The sequence below is a fragment of the Pristis pectinata genome, chromosome 4, assembly GCF_009764475.1.
Source record: "Pristis pectinata isolate sPriPec2 chromosome 4, sPriPec2.1.pri, whole genome shotgun sequence".
Lineage (NCBI taxonomy): Eukaryota > Metazoa > Chordata > Chondrichthyes > Rhinopristiformes > Pristidae > Pristis > Pristis pectinata.
The window spans coordinates 27,254,867-27,274,646 of NC_067408.1; the positions used below are offsets into that span (position 1 = coordinate 27,254,867).

Sequence of the window (19,780 nt, forward strand, 5' to 3'; positions counted from 1 at the left end):
GGAGCTATAGACTTGAACCCCAAGATCTTTCTGTACACCAATGGTCCTAAGGGTCCTGCCATTTACTGTACACTTTCCCCTTGCATTTGACCTCCCATAATGCAACACCTCACACTTGCTGGAATTAAACTGCATCTGCCATTTCTCTGCCCACCTTTCCAACTGGTCTATATCCTGCTGAGTCCTTTGACAACCTTCCTCACTATCTACAACTCTGCCAATTTTTGTGTCATCTGCAAACTTACTGATCAGCCCACCTATATTTTTGGCCAAATCATTTACATTTACATACATAAACAACATGGGTCCCAGCACTAATCTTCACGGAACACCACTGGTCACAGACCTCCAGTCAGAATAACTCCTTTCCACCACTACCCTCTGTTTTCTATGGCCAAGCCAATTTTGAATCCAATCTACCAAGGCTCCCTGGATTGCCTTAATCTTCTGGATCAAACTCCCATGAGGGAACTTGTCAAAAGTTTTACTAAAGTCCATGTATACAACATCCACTGTCCTACCCCCTTCAATCATCTTCATCACCTCCTCAAAAAACTCAATCATGTTTGTAAGACATGATCTTCCCGGCACAAAGCCAGGCTGACTAGCCCTAATAAATCCATGCTCTTCCAGATGCGAGTAGATCCTATCTGTATTAATCTTCTCCAACAATTTCCCTACCACTGACTGGCCCTTTAAGTTCCTGGTTTGTCTCTACTGCATTTCTTAAACCAGGGAACAACACTTTCAATTCTCCAACCCTTTGGGACCTCACTCGTAGCTAAATATGATACCAAGATCTCTGTCAAGGCCCCAGTAATCTCTTCTCTTTCCTCTCTCAATAACCTGTTGTTAAACTAAGTCCCTGTCTACCCTCTTTGGTGAGCTGAAAAGACCCCAAGGGATTATTTCACAGACCTTGTTTCCTGATCAAAATTTATCACTTAATAAGCATTTCTAAAACAGATTATTTAATCATAAATACATTACAACAGTAAGTGCATTTCAGAGGTAGCTTGACTTTAAAGCGCATTGACGTGCTCGGAAGGTGAAAGGCATTATACAAAGTAAAGTCTTCTGTTGGCAAGCTTGCATGGAGCTTTTAGCACCACACTCCTGAAAAGTAGTGAATGCTTTCTGCTTATTCTTCATTCAGGCATGATTTACCACTGTAACAGCAAGGATGGAAGTGACACAGTCTCAGTATTCTGACCAGTTCCTAGACTTTGTCTTATATCATGACATTGGAAGGAAAGAGGCTAAATACATTAATGAAGATCTTTTGCAGAGAAATATCAGCAGTTCTCTCCTTTGCTGGTTAGATTTTCTCACAATGTTGGAAATTCTTCTCAAATGCAGAAGTCCTGAAGTGCAGTCAGCTCTTGGCACGTATTTTTCCAATGATTCTCCAACACTGGAGTCATGTGTAGGGTGGCAACTGGAGCATTTTGCCAACCAGTTGCACAGTGAAAACAGCCAAACTGCTTTTACATAGATTGCAATGGAGGGGAATGGCCAAAAGGTTAATTTAGCTGCTTCTTAATTATTTGAGGTATTTAAACACAGTTAAGTTGCTTTAGATATTTTATATTTCTTTAAAATTGTTTTTAAATGTTTAAACATTACGTGTTCAATAGTTTGTGAATGTTTTTGAATGCATTCAGTGCTTTGCCAGATTTGAAAGTTGCTAAGCCAGAAAGAGGGTTTGGTTGGTTGTCGAAATCTTTGCAGATTTGTGTGGGCAAAACCTCTTCTGTCCTGGTTATATCATTGAACTTTTCACCAACAGACAGGGCCTCCCTGTGTGCAATGGAACTAGCTTACTCCCACAAATTCCCACAGGGGGAAATGTCCAGATATTTTTTTTTGAAGGTCAGCAACAATATTGATCTCCCCAAACCCCTGCAAGTTGGCAAATATTCTCTAACTTTATGTATAAATCTTAAACTGGATATTGTATGTTCCTCATTACCCCGCTGTTGCTTTAGTCAATCTACTTTCTCCTTCAAACTACTCAGCTCTGTACCTGACCTGAGACCATCAAGTGATGTATCTAACCCTAAAGGGAGATTGGTCTTGTATTGATATCTACGTCTCTTTAAAAGGTGTCATTGACCGTAAAAAAAATGGTGTGTCTTATAAAAATGAAAAAGAAATGAATATTTTCAGTGAGTGTGAGACTGATGATATTCAATCCACCACCAAAATAAATTTGCAGCACACCAAAGAAATCTAATTTCTTTGTGACTTTCAATGTCACACTAAAATATTAATGCTATTTTTACCATTATTCCAAAATGTTTTATATCTGCAGATGAATTCAATATTACACTCTGGAAGGGCTCATCAGATCAGATCTTAAAAATATTGCATTTGACAGGACGCAGATAAATCTTTACACCTGCTGGCACTCTCACAGCTACCTCTGATAAAATCTCAAAAACACTAACCCATCAGCACATTTCACAAATTATTAAATAAATGATTGTATCTGCTGTTCGAAGCCTAGATAAAAATAGGTCAGATATTCCCAGGATGATTTAAGTTGTGGGTTCCCTGCACACAGCTGTCAACCAATTTTGTGTTACAGGATTGGGAGCTATATACTTCTGCATCTCAGGACTGACCAGCCAAGATGTATGGAACTACAGGTAAGTACTATGAACTGTATCAAAGGACAAGGTGATAGATTTCATAATAACCCAAATCAGGATCATAGTAACCCACACCAGCACAATAAGTCACCTCAGCACAATGAGTCTCCTGACATACCCCAGGAGAGAACTATGGGTTTGACAGCAAAGCAGAACAGGATTTCATAGGTTTCATGGTGCCCATCGTCCAGAAGTAATATTTCCCATTACTCTATTGTAATGGGAAGTATTATGAAACACAAGGTCAAGTCTGACCACGTGTTTCATAATACTTCCCATTACCATAGAGAGTTATGCCCTGTAACTGGACTGTGAGTTTCAAAATTCTTGGCGTTACCACAATCATATCCTGGGTCAGGATTGTGGGTGTCATAATGGGCCAGATCATGCTCACCTGGTCAGTGGATCCATTGTGGTGCATTGGTTATCTCCTCCTTGTGAGTCAGTTCATCACTGACATATTCCAGAACTGCACTCACCACCACATCCAGCAGTTGGGCACTACTGTAATTAGCTGACCAGCAAGATGCCCTTCACACCTGGCCCCTCAGTTTAGGGCATGGATGATCAGTGTAAGTAGCATAACCCCATTCATTTGAGTGGGGTTGCTGATATCAAGGTAAGTGGTTTATTCATGTTATTTATATTAATGCTTCAAATTAACTTCTAGGATTTCCAAGTGTTTCTATTTTTTCTTATTTTTATTTCTTAATTTATGAAAAATTAATTAAACCTACTTGAACTGTTTTTAAATCTCTCTGATTATCATAAATATTTAAAACACAGCTTGAGCTGTCAAAAGACCATCAGTGAATCCCAGGAGCCTGAAGAATGCAGCCTGAGTCACCACTCGCAACTTGAGCAAAAGTGCAAATGAGTGGCTTATTTATTTTATTGTTTTTTAAAGCTTTTTATTAATATAGTTAATTATATTCTAGAACTTTAAGAGAAGAATCTCGGGGATCGTTGTTCAACTTAACTAACCCTTGGTATCCGAGTTACATTATTAAAGTCAGGTCAGTGAGTTTGGGCACAAGCCAAAATCAAGACAACCTGGCCCATTACTCCTCATCAGAACTGCATGACGTAGCCCAGGAGAGGACTGTGGATTTACAGAAAAACAGAACAGGATTTCATAGGTTTCATGGTGCCCATCGTCCAGAGGTAGGAGATGCATTCCAGGAGATTGTGTTACTGCAGCACGTAACATCCAGAGCAAGACTTCATGCCATGGGTTATAGCACCAGGGGCTACATTAGGTGCTGAAATGTACACTGAAACTCAAACGTTATTTCTACGTTAGTGATGGGCCAGACTAATTTATAGCTTGATGCTTCCAGGGCTCAAAATTCAAGGAAAATTCAGATGCCAGTTTAATGCCAATAAACTACATCCTTCTCTCTGCCCTGGAGCTATTGTCGAACATCAACTCAAAGATAATGTCTATATCAGCACTCAACATTAGTTGTATATATTTTTTCATTTTAAGACAATACAGAAAAATATCAATGTTATTAGTTAGAGTTGATTTATGAAAAACATTACACTTTAAATTAGTTAACTGAATGTAAAACATTTTGAGTGTGCTGTGCCAGCCTTATCTCACCAACAGCATTCTTGCCTTGAAGCCAGAAGATTTCATTCAAGTCCCACTCCAGTAACATGAATTCATAACTCAGCCTGGGGAGAGCAGGAACACCGGCACTATTTGGTTAGGCCAGCTGGCCTGTTTCAGGGTTGCACATTCTGTTTTCTTATGTACTTCTATGTGTCTGAGAGATCTGATAAGTCATAGAGCAATACTGCATGGACACAGGCCCTTCAGCCCAACCAGTCCATGCCAACCACATTGTGCACCCAGCTAGTCCCAATTTCCTGCATTCAGCCCATACCCTCTAAGCCCCGCTCCTCCATGTACCAGTCCAAGTGCTTCTTAAGTGATATTATTGTGCCTGCCTCAACCACTTCCTCTGGCAGCTTGTCCCATATACTCACCACCCTCTGCGTGAAAAAGTTGCCCCTCAGGTCCCTTTTAAATCTTTCCCCTCTCACCCTAAATCTATGCCCCCTAGTTTTGGACTCCCCTACCCTGGGGAAAAGATTGTTACCATCAACCTTATCTATGCTCCTCATAATATTAAACATTTCTATAACATTGCCTCTCATTCTCCTACATTCCATGGAATAAAGACCTAGCCTGGCCAACCTCTCCTTATAACTCAGGCCTCTAGTCCTGGCAACATCCTCATAAATCTTTGCTGCACTCTTTCCAGTTTAACCACATCTTTCCTATAACAGGATGACCAAAACTGCACACAGTACTCCAAGTGTGGCCTCACCAACGACTTATACAACTGCAACATAATGTTCCAACTCCTACACTGAACGCCCCGACTGATGAAGGCCAGCATGCGAAATGCCTTTTTCACCACCCTGTCTACTCGTGACGCTGCTTTCAACGAACTATGCACTTGTACTCCTAGGTCCCTCTGTTCCATTACACTCCCTAGTGCCCTACCATTCATAGTATACGTCCATTACTGGTTTGACTTTTCCAAGATGCATAACCTCACTTATCTGTATTGAAATCCATTTGCCACTCCTTGGCCCACTTCCCCAACTGATCAAGGTCCCCCTGTAACCTACAATGACCTTCTTCACTATCAACAACACCTCCTAATTTTGTGTCATCCGCAAACTTACTGATCAGCCTTGTGCATTCACATCCAAATTATTTGTATAAATAATGAATAACAAGGGTCCCAACACCGACCCCTGTGGCATACGACTAGTCACTGACCCCATTCTGAGAAACAACCTTCAACCACCACCCTCTGCTTCCTACCTCTGAGCTAATTTTGAATCCACCTAACTAGCTCTCCCTGTATTCCATGGGACCGAACCTTCCAGACCAGCCGACCATGAGGGACCTTGTTGAAGGCCCTGCTAAAGTACAAATTGACAACATCCACTGCCCTACCCTCATCTACCTTTTTGGTTGCCTCTTCAAAAAACTCAAAGATTTGTCAAGCACAACTTTCCATGCACAAAGCCATGCTGACTCCTCCTAATCAGACTCTGTCTATTCAAATGCTGGTAGATCTTGTCCCCGAGAATTTTCTCCAGTAACTTCCCCACTACTGATGTCAGGCTGACCGGCCTGTAGCTCCCTGGCTTGTCCATGCTTCCCTTCTTAAACAACTGCACAACATTAGCCGCCTTTCAGTCTTCAGAAACTTCACCAATGGCTAACGATGAAGAAAGTAGCTCCACATGGGCCTCCCCAATTTCTTCTCTAGCCTCCCATAATGTCCAAGGATAGACTCAGTCAGGCCCTGGGAATCTATCCACCTTAATGCACTGTAAGGCTGCAAATACTTCCTCCCTGGTAATATGAATTTCCTCCAAAACATCTCCACTAGTTTCCATCTCACATGGGTTTCCTCCAGGTGCTCCGGTTTCCTCCCACATTCCAAAGACGTACAGGTTAGGAAGTTATGGGCATGCTATGTTGGCACTGGAAGCATGGCAACACTTGCAGGCTGCCCCCAGAACACTCTTACGCAAAAGATGCATTTCACTGTGTGTTTCGATGTACATGTGACTAAAAAAGATATCTTATCTTAGCTTCCCTTATCTCTTGAGCAACCATGACTTCTCCTCAGTGAACCCCAAGGAGAAATATTCGTTAAAAATCCTACCAACCTCCTGTGGATCGAGACATAGGCGGCCTTGCTGATCTCCAAGAGGACCTACTCTCTCCCTTGCCACCATTTTACTGTTTATATAGTTATAGAACCTCTTGAGATTTTCCTTAACCTTACCTGCCAGATCCAGCTCATACCCTCTCTTTGCTCTCCTGATTTTCCTCAAGAGTACTCTTAATCTTTTTATAGTCATCAAGGGATTCACTCATCCCTGACCTCCTAACCCCAATGTACGCTTCCTTCTTTTTCTTGGCTAGAGCCTCAATATCTCTCGTCAGCCAAAGTTCACTGAACTTGCCAGGTTTACCCTTCACCCTGCTCCTGGACTCTTGATATCACACTTTTAAAGCCTCCCACTTGCTATTCATTCCTTTCCTTTCAAGAAGGCTCACCCAATCGACCTCTGCTAGATCCTGCCTAATTCCTCCAAAATTAGCCCTGCTCCAGTTTATGACCCTAACCTGTGGACCTGTCCTATCCTTTTCCATCACTATCTTAAAACTAATAGAATTATGGTCACTGGAGCCAAAGTGCTCCCTGACTGCCACTTCCATTACTTGCCCTACCTCATTCCCTAAGAGGAAGTCCAGTATTGCACCCTCCCAAGTAGGGTCTTACAACTATGAACAATTTTTCTACACACCTGTTCCTCAAGTTGCCACTGACTACTGGGGAACTCTATAATACATAGAGTGACCCTCCCCTTCTTGTTTCTAAGTTCTGCACATATGGCCTCACTGTACGATCCCCCAAGAATGTCATCTCTAAGTACTGCTGTTATGTCCTCCATTATCAAAAAGACAACACCCCCTCCTCACCTACCTGTACCTCTGTCACACCTGTAGCATCTGTATCCTGGGATATTGAGCTGCCAGTCCTGCCTTCTTCTCAGCCATGTTTCTGTTATGGCTATAACATCCCAGTCCTCATAGCCAATCCACGCTCTGAGTTTGTCTGCCTTACCTGTTAAACCTCATGCATTGAAATAAGTGCAGTTTAACTGGGTATTCCTTTCCCTGCCTTTACTATGCCCCTGGCTATCCTGATTACTAAACTTGCTCTTGCTGGCTACCACTTTATCCCATGACTCGCTCCTCCTCAGAGTCCCCCCCCCCTGCCAACCTCGTTTCAATTCTCCATGTAGCATTAGCAAATTTCCCTTCAAGGATATTGGTCCCTTTCTGGTTCAAGTGCAACCTGTCCCTCTGATACAGGCCACCTCTACCCCAGAAGAGATCCCAATGGTCCAAGAACCTGAATGCCTGCCCCCTGCACCAGCTCCTCAGCCACAAATTCTTCTGGCCTATCTTTCTATTTCTGACCTTACTAGCACGTGGCACTGGGTGTAATCCAGAGATCACCAACCTCAAGGTCCTGCTTTTTAACTTCTTACCTAACTCCCTATAGTCATTCTGCAGGACCCCATCCCTTGTTCTACCTATGTCATTTGTACCAACATGTACAATTACTTCTGGCTGTTTGCCCTCCCCTTGAGTGTTTTCTGCAGCTGCTCAGAGACATCCTTGATGCTGGCATCTCTTCTGCAGCTACAGAATCTTCTGTATGCCCCCCTCACTATCAAGTCTCCTATCACTTTCGTCATGTCTGACTGCACCTTTTCTCTCTGAGCCTCAGAGCCGGTCACAGTTCCAATGTCATTCTGTCTTCATCCCTGCAAATTATTTATCTGCTTAAACAATTCTTAATCAGTGAAAGTTACATAAAGCTTTTATGACTTTGCTCAGATGAACAAAATACATGCAGCTTTGGAACTACAATATTTGATGGGTCTGAGTCAGAAGGTCTTGACCTTTTCCATTCTAGCAAATTGAGTACCAAATTCTCGGCTGCCTATTCATTACAGTACGAAGACAGTGCTGCACAATTGAAGGTGTCAACTTTCAGACAAGATGCTAAACTGAGACCCTGCACTCTCAGATAGACATAAAAAATCCTGAGGCGCTAACTTCTAGAAGAGCAGGGGCCCCTCTGGTATTCTGGCCGTTATTTATCAAGCATTCAGCATTCCTGCAAGTGATAATTTGGCTGTTGGCTCTTAGTCGGAGTTTACTGCACACATATTGACATCTACAATTTTCACAATACAACAGTAGCAATACTTCAATGAAGTACTTATCTGTTAAAGTATTTTGAAATGGTCTTCCGGGAGTGTGAAATACATTACATGTAAAATATTACAAATCATTCTTTAATTTTGTTGCTCAGGGGGTTAAAGTGTATTAGAATGCAATTGTGTTCACACTCCACTACAGCTTCCTATTTGGATCCCCAGACTCATTTATGCTTTATGCATCATTGTACTCCATAGCCGGTCAAGCCATTATGTCTGGCATTAAGCAGAAATTCCTTTATGATTCCAGAACCAAAATAGTTTATTTTGTCAATAACAACAACCACAGATTGCCTTTATACAGCTTCCTTAATATAGTAAAAACATCACAAGGCAATAAAACATAGAACAGTACAGGAACAGGCCCTTCGGCCCACCGTGTCGGTGTCAACAATGATGCCAATTTAAACTAATCCCATCTGCCTGCACACGGTCTGTATCCCTCCATTCCCTGCCTGTTCACGTGCCTGTCTAAATACCTCTTAAACATTGCTATCATATCTGCTTTTGCCGCCTCCCCGGCAACGCATTCCAGGCACCTACCAGTCTCTGTGTAAAAAACTTGCCTTGTAAATCTCCTTTAAACTTTTCCCCTCTTCCCTTAAAGTTATGCCGGAGATAGTATTTGACATTCCCACCCTGGGAAAAAGACTGACTCTCTACCCTATCTAGGCCTCTCATAATTTTATATACTTTTTTCAAATCATCCCTCAACTTCCTTCACTGCAGAGAAAACAATCCAAATTTGTCCAACCTCCACTTATAGATAATACTCTCTAATTCAGGCAAACACCCCAGTGAACCTCTTCTGCATCCTCTCTAAAGCTTCCACATCCTTCCCGTAATGTGGCAACCAGAACTGCACACAGTACTCCAAGTGTGGCCTAATCAAAGTTTTACACAGCTACAACGTGGCTTTCTGACTTCTATGCTCAACATCCAGACCCCATGAAGGCAAGTATGTCATCCACCTTTTTTACAACCCTATCTACTTGTATTACCACTATGAGCTATGGACTTGCATCCCTAGATCCCTCTGTACATCAATGTTCTAAAGGGTCCTGCTATTTACTATATACTTTCCTTTTACATTGGACCTTCAAAAGTGCAACACCTCACACTTGTCTGAATTAAACTCCATCTGCCATTTCTCTGCTCACCTTTCCAACTGGTCTATATCCTGACGAATCCTTTGACAACCTTCCTCACTATCCACAACTCTGCCAATTTTTGTGTCATCTGTAAACTTACCAATCAGCCCATTTACATTTTTCGTCCTAACCATTTACATGTATCACAAATATCAGATGTCTGGCACTGATCCATGCAGAACACCACTGGTCACAGACTTCCAGTCAGAATAACACCCTTCCACTACTACCCTCTGTTTTCTATGGCCAAGCCAATTTTGAATCCAATCTACCAAGTCTCCATGGATTGCATGTGCCTTAATCTTCTGGATCAACCTCCCATGAGGGACCTTGTCAAAAGCTTTATTAAAGTCCATGTATACAACATCCACTGTCCTACCCTCTTCCAATCATCTTCATCACCTCCTCAAAAATCTCAATCAGGTTTGTATGACTTGACTTCCCCCACACAAAGTCATGCTGACAATCCCAAATAAGTCTATGCTTTTCCAGATGCAAGTAGATCCTATCCTCAGAACCTTCTTCGATAGTTCCCTACCACTGATATAAGGCTCACCGACCTAAAATTTCCTCTATTTCCCTTCTTATACAGAGGAACAACATTGGCTATCCTCCAGTCCTCTGGGACCTCACCTCTCATGGCTAAAGAGGATACAAAGACCAAATTGCTGCAATATAAGCCCATAAAAAGCCTTGAAGTGGCAATATCTTCTTCAAAGAAATCAAATTCAAATTAAAAATTCAATGTTAAACTTTGCTCCGATAATCAATGTGGAAAGCAATTGTGTTGTTTAAATTCATGTTATAATCACACATCTGTTAATCTTCATCACAAGCACTGCAGCTGTTCAAAAAGTTGCTGACACCTTCTCAAGGGCAATTAGGAATGATCGTTAAATATTGACCTTGCAGGCAGTGCAAACATCTCTTGAGAAAATAAAAATAATACCTGACTACCACAGACTATCATCCTTTGGGCTGCGCTAATGTTCGGTTGTCGTATATCCATCTGGATAAGAGTGCACCTGGGCCAACTGTTTCCTTTTGACGTATATTTGATGAACCAGCTACAAATTCTGCTCAAAGTTACATTTGTTTTCAAAGTAAGCTTCAGTCAAACCGAAGCAACAAATAATCTACTGGAAGAACTCAGCGAGTCAGGCAGCATCTGTGGCATGAAAGGAATTGTTGATGTTTCAGGTCAAAACACTGTATCAGGACCCTGCATATATCAATCTCACAGGGAGGGAGAGAAAAGGTCAAGGGAGCAATAATTATAGGGGATTTTATAGTTAAGGAAGCAAACAGACATTGTTGTTAATGGGACCAAGGTGAAGGACTAACTGAACAGCTGTGGAACATTCTTAAAGGGGAGAATGAACTGCGCTGAGGCCATGGTCCATATAGTTACCAATGACGTAAGCAGGGAAAGGGATGAAGTCCTGCAAGCAGATTTTAGTAGTTAAGAAAGGGATTAAGAAGTAGGATATCAAAGGTGGTTATCTAAGGATTACCCCTTGTGCCATGCACCAGTGAGTATAGAAATAGGAGGACAGCACAGATAAATTTATCACTGAAGAGATGGTGCAGGAGAGAGGACATTAGATTTTTAGGATTTTGGAACCAAGTCTCAGAGAGGTGAGACCTGGAGGGGCTAGACTGATTGCACCTCAACAGAGTTGGGATAAACATCCTCACTGAAGGTTTGTTGGTGCTGTGGGGAGAGGTTAAAACTAGTTTGGCAGGAAGATGTGAACAAGAAGGTAGCATGGAATAGGAGAGAAAAGATGCAAAATGGATTCCGAGAGATTAATAGCACTAGAACAAGAAACAGGAAGATTTCTAGACTGGACTAAGAGAGAATACAATAAGGTATAAAACAGGCTCATGCTGCATGCATGAAAAAATAAGTGTTTTAAACAAGACTAGGGAGCAAGAGGCACAATTAAGCATGTGGGTTCTGATGTCCTGGCAAAAATAGAGACCTGACTAAAAAAAAGGCAAAAATGGGTCTTAAACATTCCTGGGTACAAGGTGTTCAGAAAAGACAGAGAAGGGAAGAAAGGACAGAAAGGATAGTGATGGTGGTGGGGCAGTTTTCATTAAGGAAAATATTGGAATGAAGGAAAGGGTGAAAGACCTGGAATCAAGAACAGAATCCATCTGATCAGTATTTAAAAAAACAATAGAGTTGCAATTATGCCACTGGCACCACTCCGTAGACTGCCAACTAGTGGGAAAGATACTGAGGGGCAAATTTGCAAAATATTTAGAGAATGTGCAAAACCTATAGACCAGTGATGATATATGGATTGTGAGGGCAAAGACAGGGAGGAGATTTTGAAGTGTGTTCAAGAGAACTTTATTGATCGGTATGTTTCCAGCTCAATGAGAAAGACAGCATTGCCAGGTTCTGAATATGAGCTATGTGGAGCAAATAACAGTGGGGGAACAATTAAGAAATTAGCTATGGAATAGGATTAAGTCATCTCCAAAGTAAAAGTTGTCAGTTGGAGAAGTGCCAATTTCACAGTAAAATTGAATCAAAGCTTTCTGGTAAAACTGTAATTGAACAGTGAGAGCATTTACAGAGGAGATATTTCAACTACAGTCTATGTACATCCTCAAGAGAAAAAATTTAAAGGAATTAAAGCCAGAACTCTCTAGGTGACCAAAGTAATAAAGATTTAACAGGGCAGGAAAAAAAAGCACATGACAAATGATAGGTTGTTAACATAAGTGAGAATGGACTAATTCAGAGGAGAGTAAAAAAAAATCGCTGCAACCACTCCCCACTTAAATAATGTGCTTCTTTTTATTTTTCCTGCTATTATGGACAAGTTCATATTTTCCCACATTATAATCAGGTTATCAGATCTTTGCCTCCTCACTGAACCTATCCATATCCCCCTGTAGCTTCCTTATTTTGCCTTCACAACCAATTACAGCCTTCAACATTCGGCTCTTGAACCAACATGCACAACCCTAATCATTACATCAGTAAAGCAACACTGTGACCACTTTGATTACTTTGGACTACAATGGACTTTTTTTTGTAGTAATTGTGTTCTTTCTTGTAAAAATTATGTTTAATTTATGTTTTACTTGTGAATGCTTCTTATCTTATGCTATCTGCCTGTGCTGCTGCTGCAAGTAGGTTTTCCATTGCACCTGTGCATAGGTGTACTTGTGCAGACGACAATAAACTGGATTTTGACTTTGACTATCTTTGTTCCGTATAGAAACTTAGCAACTTTACCTTTGGTGCCTTCATCCAAGTCACTTATATAAATTGTAAAATATTTGAGGCCATAGCAGCGATCCCTATGACATATCATTCATTACATTTTGTTTTTCCCGGATTCGCAAGGGGATCTGATAGAAGCATTTAAAATCAAGAAGAATAGAGATAGAGTAAATAGAAATTGTTCTCACTGGCAGAAGAATCAAGAACCACGGGACAAAGAATGAAAGTGATTTGCAAAAGAACCAAAAGTGACTTGAGAGACACAGCAAATGGTTCAGGTCTGGAATACACTTCCAGGAGTAGCAGTGCAGACAGATTAAATTGTAGGATTTAATAGGGACCTGGATAAATATTTAAAAGGAAAGAATTTGCATGATTGAAGGGAGAGTGTAAGGGAGTGAGGCTAGCTGGATTACTTTTGCATAGAGCAGATAAGGATTCAACAATCAAAGGTTCCCTTTCTGTGCTATAATCTTTCTGTGATTCTGTGAATATTTAAACACTTTCACCCTATCTATGGGCCTGGAACACATAAAAATGACCATTATGTGAACTCTGAAAGGCTGCAAATGGACATAATTAGCAGAGATTAATTTGACATGGGAATGTGGGCAATACTGTTAACAGGGCTGTTTGCATTGTGACGTTTTTAAACCAGTGTAAAATATCAAGAAGTTTCTCAAGCTTTTGTACTGGTTCTCTGATGTTGAGTGAACACCACTGCAATCTGTAATGGCATAGAAAGAGTCTGGAGTTTAGAAGAATTCAAGGTGATATCATGCGAGATAATTTGACCAGGTAGACACTAAGAGCATTTTAACCCTGGCTAAGCAATCCAGATCCATGGAAGAATTTTCTCAGAATAAAGATGAATTTCTTCATTTACAGAGCTGTGAAACTTGAGAATTTTCTACTCGAGTGCTGCAGATCCTCAATTGTCAGTTTATTCAAGGGTGCGATTTTAAGGTAATCATGGGTTATGAGAAGGAGTGGGAAAGTAGTTGAGGATCAGACACAATTCCTCAAGGGGTTTGTGATATATTCTCACATCAGTTTCTGATGTTCTTACTTATTCTAATGGGAATTCCAGAGCATATCATTTTTCACTTTACTCCTAGGCATGATTGAAGAATTTTCCATTTTCATGTGATTATCCTCTAGAGATATGTAATTTTTCATGTGCAATTTGTTGCTCCACAACAACTGCTGAATGCATTGCCATAATAAATGTGACAGAGCACGAATGCAGTGGTTGATCATTGGAGGGAGTTACAAGCCAATCCTTCCACTTAGCAGGAGACACGAGAGACTGCAGATGCTGGAATCTGGTGCAACAAGCAATCTGCTGGAGGAACTCAGTGGGTTTAGCTGCATCTGTGTGAGGAAAGGAATTGTCAACTTGTCGGGTCCTGATGCAGGGTTTTGACTTGAAACATCAAAATTCCTTTCCTCCCACAGATGCTGCTTCCACTTAGCAGTTCTGCTGACATCACAAACTAAAATAGTAAATATCTGATATTTTATGAAAGTCACAAGAAACCTTTAAATTTAGAATCAAACAATCAGTTCCATTTCCCACACTTCTGGTTTTACCCCTTTCCCCTCTCTTGTAGAACCTTGATGGAACTATCCGAGTTCCCCTGCTCCTCAGCTTCCACTACACCAACCTTCATCTTCAATAGAATCACCTCCATATTTTTTTTATCTCCAGAACAACGCCACCACCAATATCTTCCACTCATTCCTCTTTTAACGTTCCATAAAAACTGTTTCCTTTGTAACGCACTGGCTCACTTCTCAATCTCCAACAACACCTTCTCCACTCCCAAAACACTTTCCATGCAATCACAGGATCTGTAATACTTGCCCTTTTTTCTTTACCCTCCCCACCATCTAGACTACCAAACTCTCTTTCCAGGTGATTGAATTGTACTTGTTTCTACTTAGCACATCAAATATTCTCTGTTCACAATGCACTAGGCTCTAGGGAGAAAAGCCAATTGGGTAACCATTTTGCAGAACACCCCTTTTCTCCAAAGACATCCCTTTGAGGTTCAGCTCTCCTGTCACCTCAATATTCCATCCCTTTCTCACTCTGAACTATCTATGCAGGATCCTTTACTGTTCCAATGAAATGCAAGTTCAAGGAACTAATCCTCACCTCAAACTCAGCCCATTACACCCTTTTAGACTCAACATTAACTTCTATGGACTAAGTGCTGGTAAATTGGAATAGTGTACATGGGTATTTGATGGTTGGCATAGACATGGTAGGCTGAAGGGTCTGTTTCTGTGCTGTATCACTCCATGACTCTAAGGTTTCTATCCTTTCTCCACCATAAAACTTGCATTGTCTTTAACTTTTTTGGGATTCTGATTAAAGGTCATCGATCTGAAATGTGGACACATCTCATCATCTACCCTGTCATGCCCCCTTATGATCTAACATGTTTCAAATAAGATCACTCCGCATTCTTCGAAATTCTAAAGAACATAGATCTAATTTCTTTAGCCATGTGACTGGGCAACCCTCTTATCCAAGGAACTGGACAAGTGAATCTCTTTTGTACTGTCACCAATGCCAGTACATCCTTTCTTAAATAAGAGGATCAAAATTGTGCGTTGTGATCCAGATGTGACCTCACCAGTACGCTGCACAATTGTAACAAAACTTCCCTATTTCTAATCTTCAACCCTATTACATGAACCAATATGCCATTTGCCTTCTGGCACTTTCTGCTTTTATTTGAGATTTCCAGCATCTGTGTTTTTTTTTATTTTTGCTTTACTGCAAAACTTGATGTTTATTTTTTTCTTACAAGGAGAAAAGCATGACATGAAGGTTACTTGTAGTTATCCTCTCTGTTCTGTGGCAAACAGGCTGCACGCAATATAACAACATAACATGAAGTCAGTCTGATGATAGCAGAGACACAAGAGACTGCAGATGCTGGGATCTGGAGCTAAAAACAAGCTGCTGGAGGAAGTCAGCAAGTGAAGCAGTATCTGTGAAGGCAAAGCGATAGTCGACATTTCAGGTCTGAGAGTGTAAAGGGGAGATGACCAATAATAAAGAGGTGAGGGAAAAGGGTGAGGCAGAAGCTGGCAAGCAATAGGTGGATACAAGTGAGGAGGGACTGAGGATGGGTTGGCTCCATCTGCCCAGGAACCCCTCCTCACCTGATCCACTTATTGCTTGGCAGCTCCTGCCTGACCACTTTATACTGGCTACATTCACAGTCCTTTTGCAGGGTCTCAACCCAAAATGTTGACTATCCCTTTGCCTTCACAGATGCTGCCTGACCTGCCGAGCTCCTCCAGCAGCTTGTTCTTTGCTGACAAAAGCAGAGGTGGCATTACAATCAGAGTACTTTTCCAAGGGTCTATTAATGTTATCCTTGCAGCTTACAACCTTGAGTAGAAATTCATTCCCAGCCAGTAGCACTAAATAGCAGCAATACTATATTGTATTCTGTTTCCTAGATTTGGTTCCATTGAAGTGAAACAGAATTTTGGAAGCAGAGTACAATGTGACGTGCAGCTGCAACTCTATAGCATGTTTAGTGCTACTGACAGGCAGCACTAATTGCTGGGCATTTAACTTTCTGTCCACTCCCAAGGCAACCCAACACAGCACATTTTGCAGCAAATAATTTTCTGTTCAAAGCTGTCGTCCCTGCAAAAAGCCCAGTGCTTCCCATCTTTTCCAAAAATCACTCAGTGACAATACCTCTTCTGTCCAAACCCACAGACTGAGGAAATTGCTGGCATCCTCCAAGTGTACTGCATTCACTATCAAGGATTAGCTTATGACAGCTTTAGAAGGTGTGTCCTTCCCAATGCGAGTGAGTCTAGTGTTAAAAAGACCACACTTAGGCTTAATTCTGATTTGCCTCTATATTTTCAGATCATAGAAGGGATTTGGATTCTACACTTTGAATTTTCCTCTAGCTCCCTTTCCCATCTCTTTGGCTTCAGTTTAACTGATCCATAGCTACCATCTAACTTAATCCCTTGTGTTCAATTTGTATAATTCTAAGATTTAACAATCCAACAACTCTGGTTGGAGCTGCTACCATACCATTAATGAGTTTGCCTGTCTAGTGCAAAATTTCCAATGCACAATCTCACCCTCTTCTATAACCTCCCTTGGGTCTATTTTAGATTGTGGCTTAATCAAATTTCTGAAGCCTATCTCTTGAGATATCTAACAGCTTCTCAGCTTATATCAGTACCCATGGGTGACCATCCCAGGCTGGTGTTCACTTCTCTTACATTTAACAGTTGATAGTCTGTAAAGCCTGCACTTTCTGACATAATTGGGTCTAGATTCAATTGTACCCCAAATTGATTGTGTGGTATGAAGGAAGATAAAGGCCCAGAAACCAAATCAAATTCATCCTCACACCCGCCTCATCAAAATTCAGATGAGTTGCAACACCAAGAGGGCATCAACAAATAACCCAGTTCACCTATCACTGAAGCCCGTATCTTATGACCAGCAGTAAGAGGGAGGGATATCAGGAGAGGGTGAGGACAGGGTGGCTGTTATTACGAAAGCACAAGGAGCACCATGCTCCTACTGATTCCTCACCAAGGACATTTTCAGTTTGGCCTTTTCTTCAGCCACACCCTTCAGGCATTTCAAACCCTAGAGATATTACTTGGAACTCATACATTGAAAGTTCGACAAGTTTAAATACATTAAGGAGTCTGATCCAGAAATCAGAAGTTGCCTAATAAAATTAATATCATCAGATTACCAGTGATCCAAATGTCTGCATTGATGCTGCATGGGTCTTTGTCCTTCTAATGCGGTTTTAGCTGTTGGCACAATAAAATTGAACTTAGGCCACAACCGTCCTTAAAAAATTGATAGGGTAAAACTACTGCACTTATACTTCAATGTGTCGAGGTTTGGCTACATATAGTGACAGTACCAAAACCACCCAAAGTGGAGATGGTATGGGTAATTTCATCCAGTCCTGATGCAAGGTCTTGAGCCAAAATGTCAAATAGCCCTTTGCCTCCACAGTTGCTGGCTAACCCAATGAGTTCCTCCAGCAGATTGTTTATCGCTCCAGATTCCAGCATTTGCACTCTCTTGTGTCTGTGGGTAATTTCCTTGTCATTCAAGCTTTGAGCCAACACTGTTGTAAGTGACCAAGATTATTATGCACTGAATTTATATGTAACAATCCACCACTCACTGTAGTTTTCTTGAGAAACTACCCTGCTCTTGTGGGTCAAAGTTGTTGTAATTTCCATTTCCATTGTGTGCTGAACAATGAAATGTTTGCTGCAATTCATACATCCCATCTCAAGCTCATTGCCTGTTATATGTTGTCAGTAAAGAATCCAGTTTTCAAATGGTAAGAAAGTAGGAGCTGTAGAGTTGTGAAGAATATTGAGAGTCCATGTAAACAAACCATTTAGAACCACCAGATGGATTCAAAAAAAGCAATCAAGAAAGCTAATGGAGTGTTGGCCTTTATCTCAAGAGGGTTTGATTACAAAAGGGAGGAAGTTATGCTTCAGTTGCTCCAGTCACGCAGCACTGTATTCAATTTTGTCCACTGCACTTCAGGATGGTTATATTGACCTTGGAGGGGTTGCAATACAGATTCAAAAGAATAACACTGAAACTAGAAGATTAAAGTATGAGGACAAGTAGCATAAACCTAGTTTGGATTACTTCATGTATAAAAATTGAAAGGGGGATCTGACTGATGTCTGATAGATAAAGAGAAGCAATTTCTCTGATGGGGAAACCATGAGCAAAATTCAGATCATTAGGGAGAAATTCAGAGAGCACTTTTACAACCAATGGGCCGCAGTAATCGGGAACTCTCTCTGCCAAAGGGTGGGATACTGCGTAAATGTTATGTTTTGAAACTGAGGACATTAAATTTGTAGACAAGAGAGACTGCAGATGCTGGAATCTGAAACAAAAGAGAGAATACTGGAAGAATTCAACAGGTCAAGCAGCATCTGTGGAGGCAAAAGGTATAAGTTGACGTTTCAGGTCAAGACCCTGCATCAGGACTGAGAGCGAAGAGGAAAGATTGTCAGTATATAGCAGTAGGAGGGGGAGAATGGGGAGAGCTAGTAGGTGATAGGTGGAGCCAGATCAGTGGGGGAGAGGGGAGTGTGAGGGCATGGGAAAGGTGAACAAAGGGAGAAGAAACCAAGGTGGACAGATGAGTGCGGGTGGGAGGAGAACACCAGTGGTGTGGGTTAACTGGAATTGGAAAATTCAATGTTCATACCATTGGGTTATAAGCTACACACGTGGAATATAAGATGCTGTTTTTCCAGTTTGCGTTTGACCTCTGTAGCAATGGAGAAGACCAAGAGTAGAGAGATCAGTGTGAGAATGGGAAGGAGGGTTAAACTTACATGCAACCAGAAGCTCGAGATGGCCATTATGGACAGAGTGCAGGCGCTCTGCAAAACAATCACCTAGACTACACTAGTCTTGCCAAGATAATTGCTTTAGCAACCATTTCCTGGCAAAGTTATGATCCTTGAGAAATTGAACCATCCACTTTCGGTTAGAGTTTCCACTAGCATATCTAACCTCTGTCTGGTGTCTGTCTCGCACAAAACAATGCCCCATTGTCAGCGCTGCAGCCCTCACCTCCTGCTGTATGAAACTACAACTTCTACATTGGGAGAATGACTTACATGTGACTCAGTCCTTGACAAGCCATCCCCAGAGAAGGATGTCAACCAGGAGGGCCAATGGTCGACAATGGACCAGCTGCATGAAAGGTGCTGTGGAGGTGAGGGAAAATGCTGGCAATGGGGGTAATGCAACCTTCAGTGTGTGTGACCACCTTCTACAATGATCCACCGCCATATTGTGGTAACATGCCATGAGTGGCGCC

The 19,780-nt window shown here is 41.5% G+C and overlaps 1 protein-coding gene across 2 annotated transcripts in view; it reads right to left on the minus strand.

Annotated features, from left to right (window-relative positions):
- kctd16b (potassium channel tetramerization domain containing 16b) overlaps positions 1-19,780 on the minus strand; it is a 184,706-nt gene that overhangs the window by 140,723 nt on the left and 24,203 nt on the right. The window contains exon 3 of one of the 2 annotated variants that reach the window (XM_052014521.1): positions 17,035-17,061. The exons of the other annotated variant lie outside the window; for it this stretch is intronic. Coding sequence (XP_051870481.1) covers positions 17,035-17,061 — 27 coding nt within the window. The remainder of the gene's footprint in view (positions 1-17,034; positions 17,062-19,780) is intronic. 2 annotated transcript variants of the gene reach the window in all.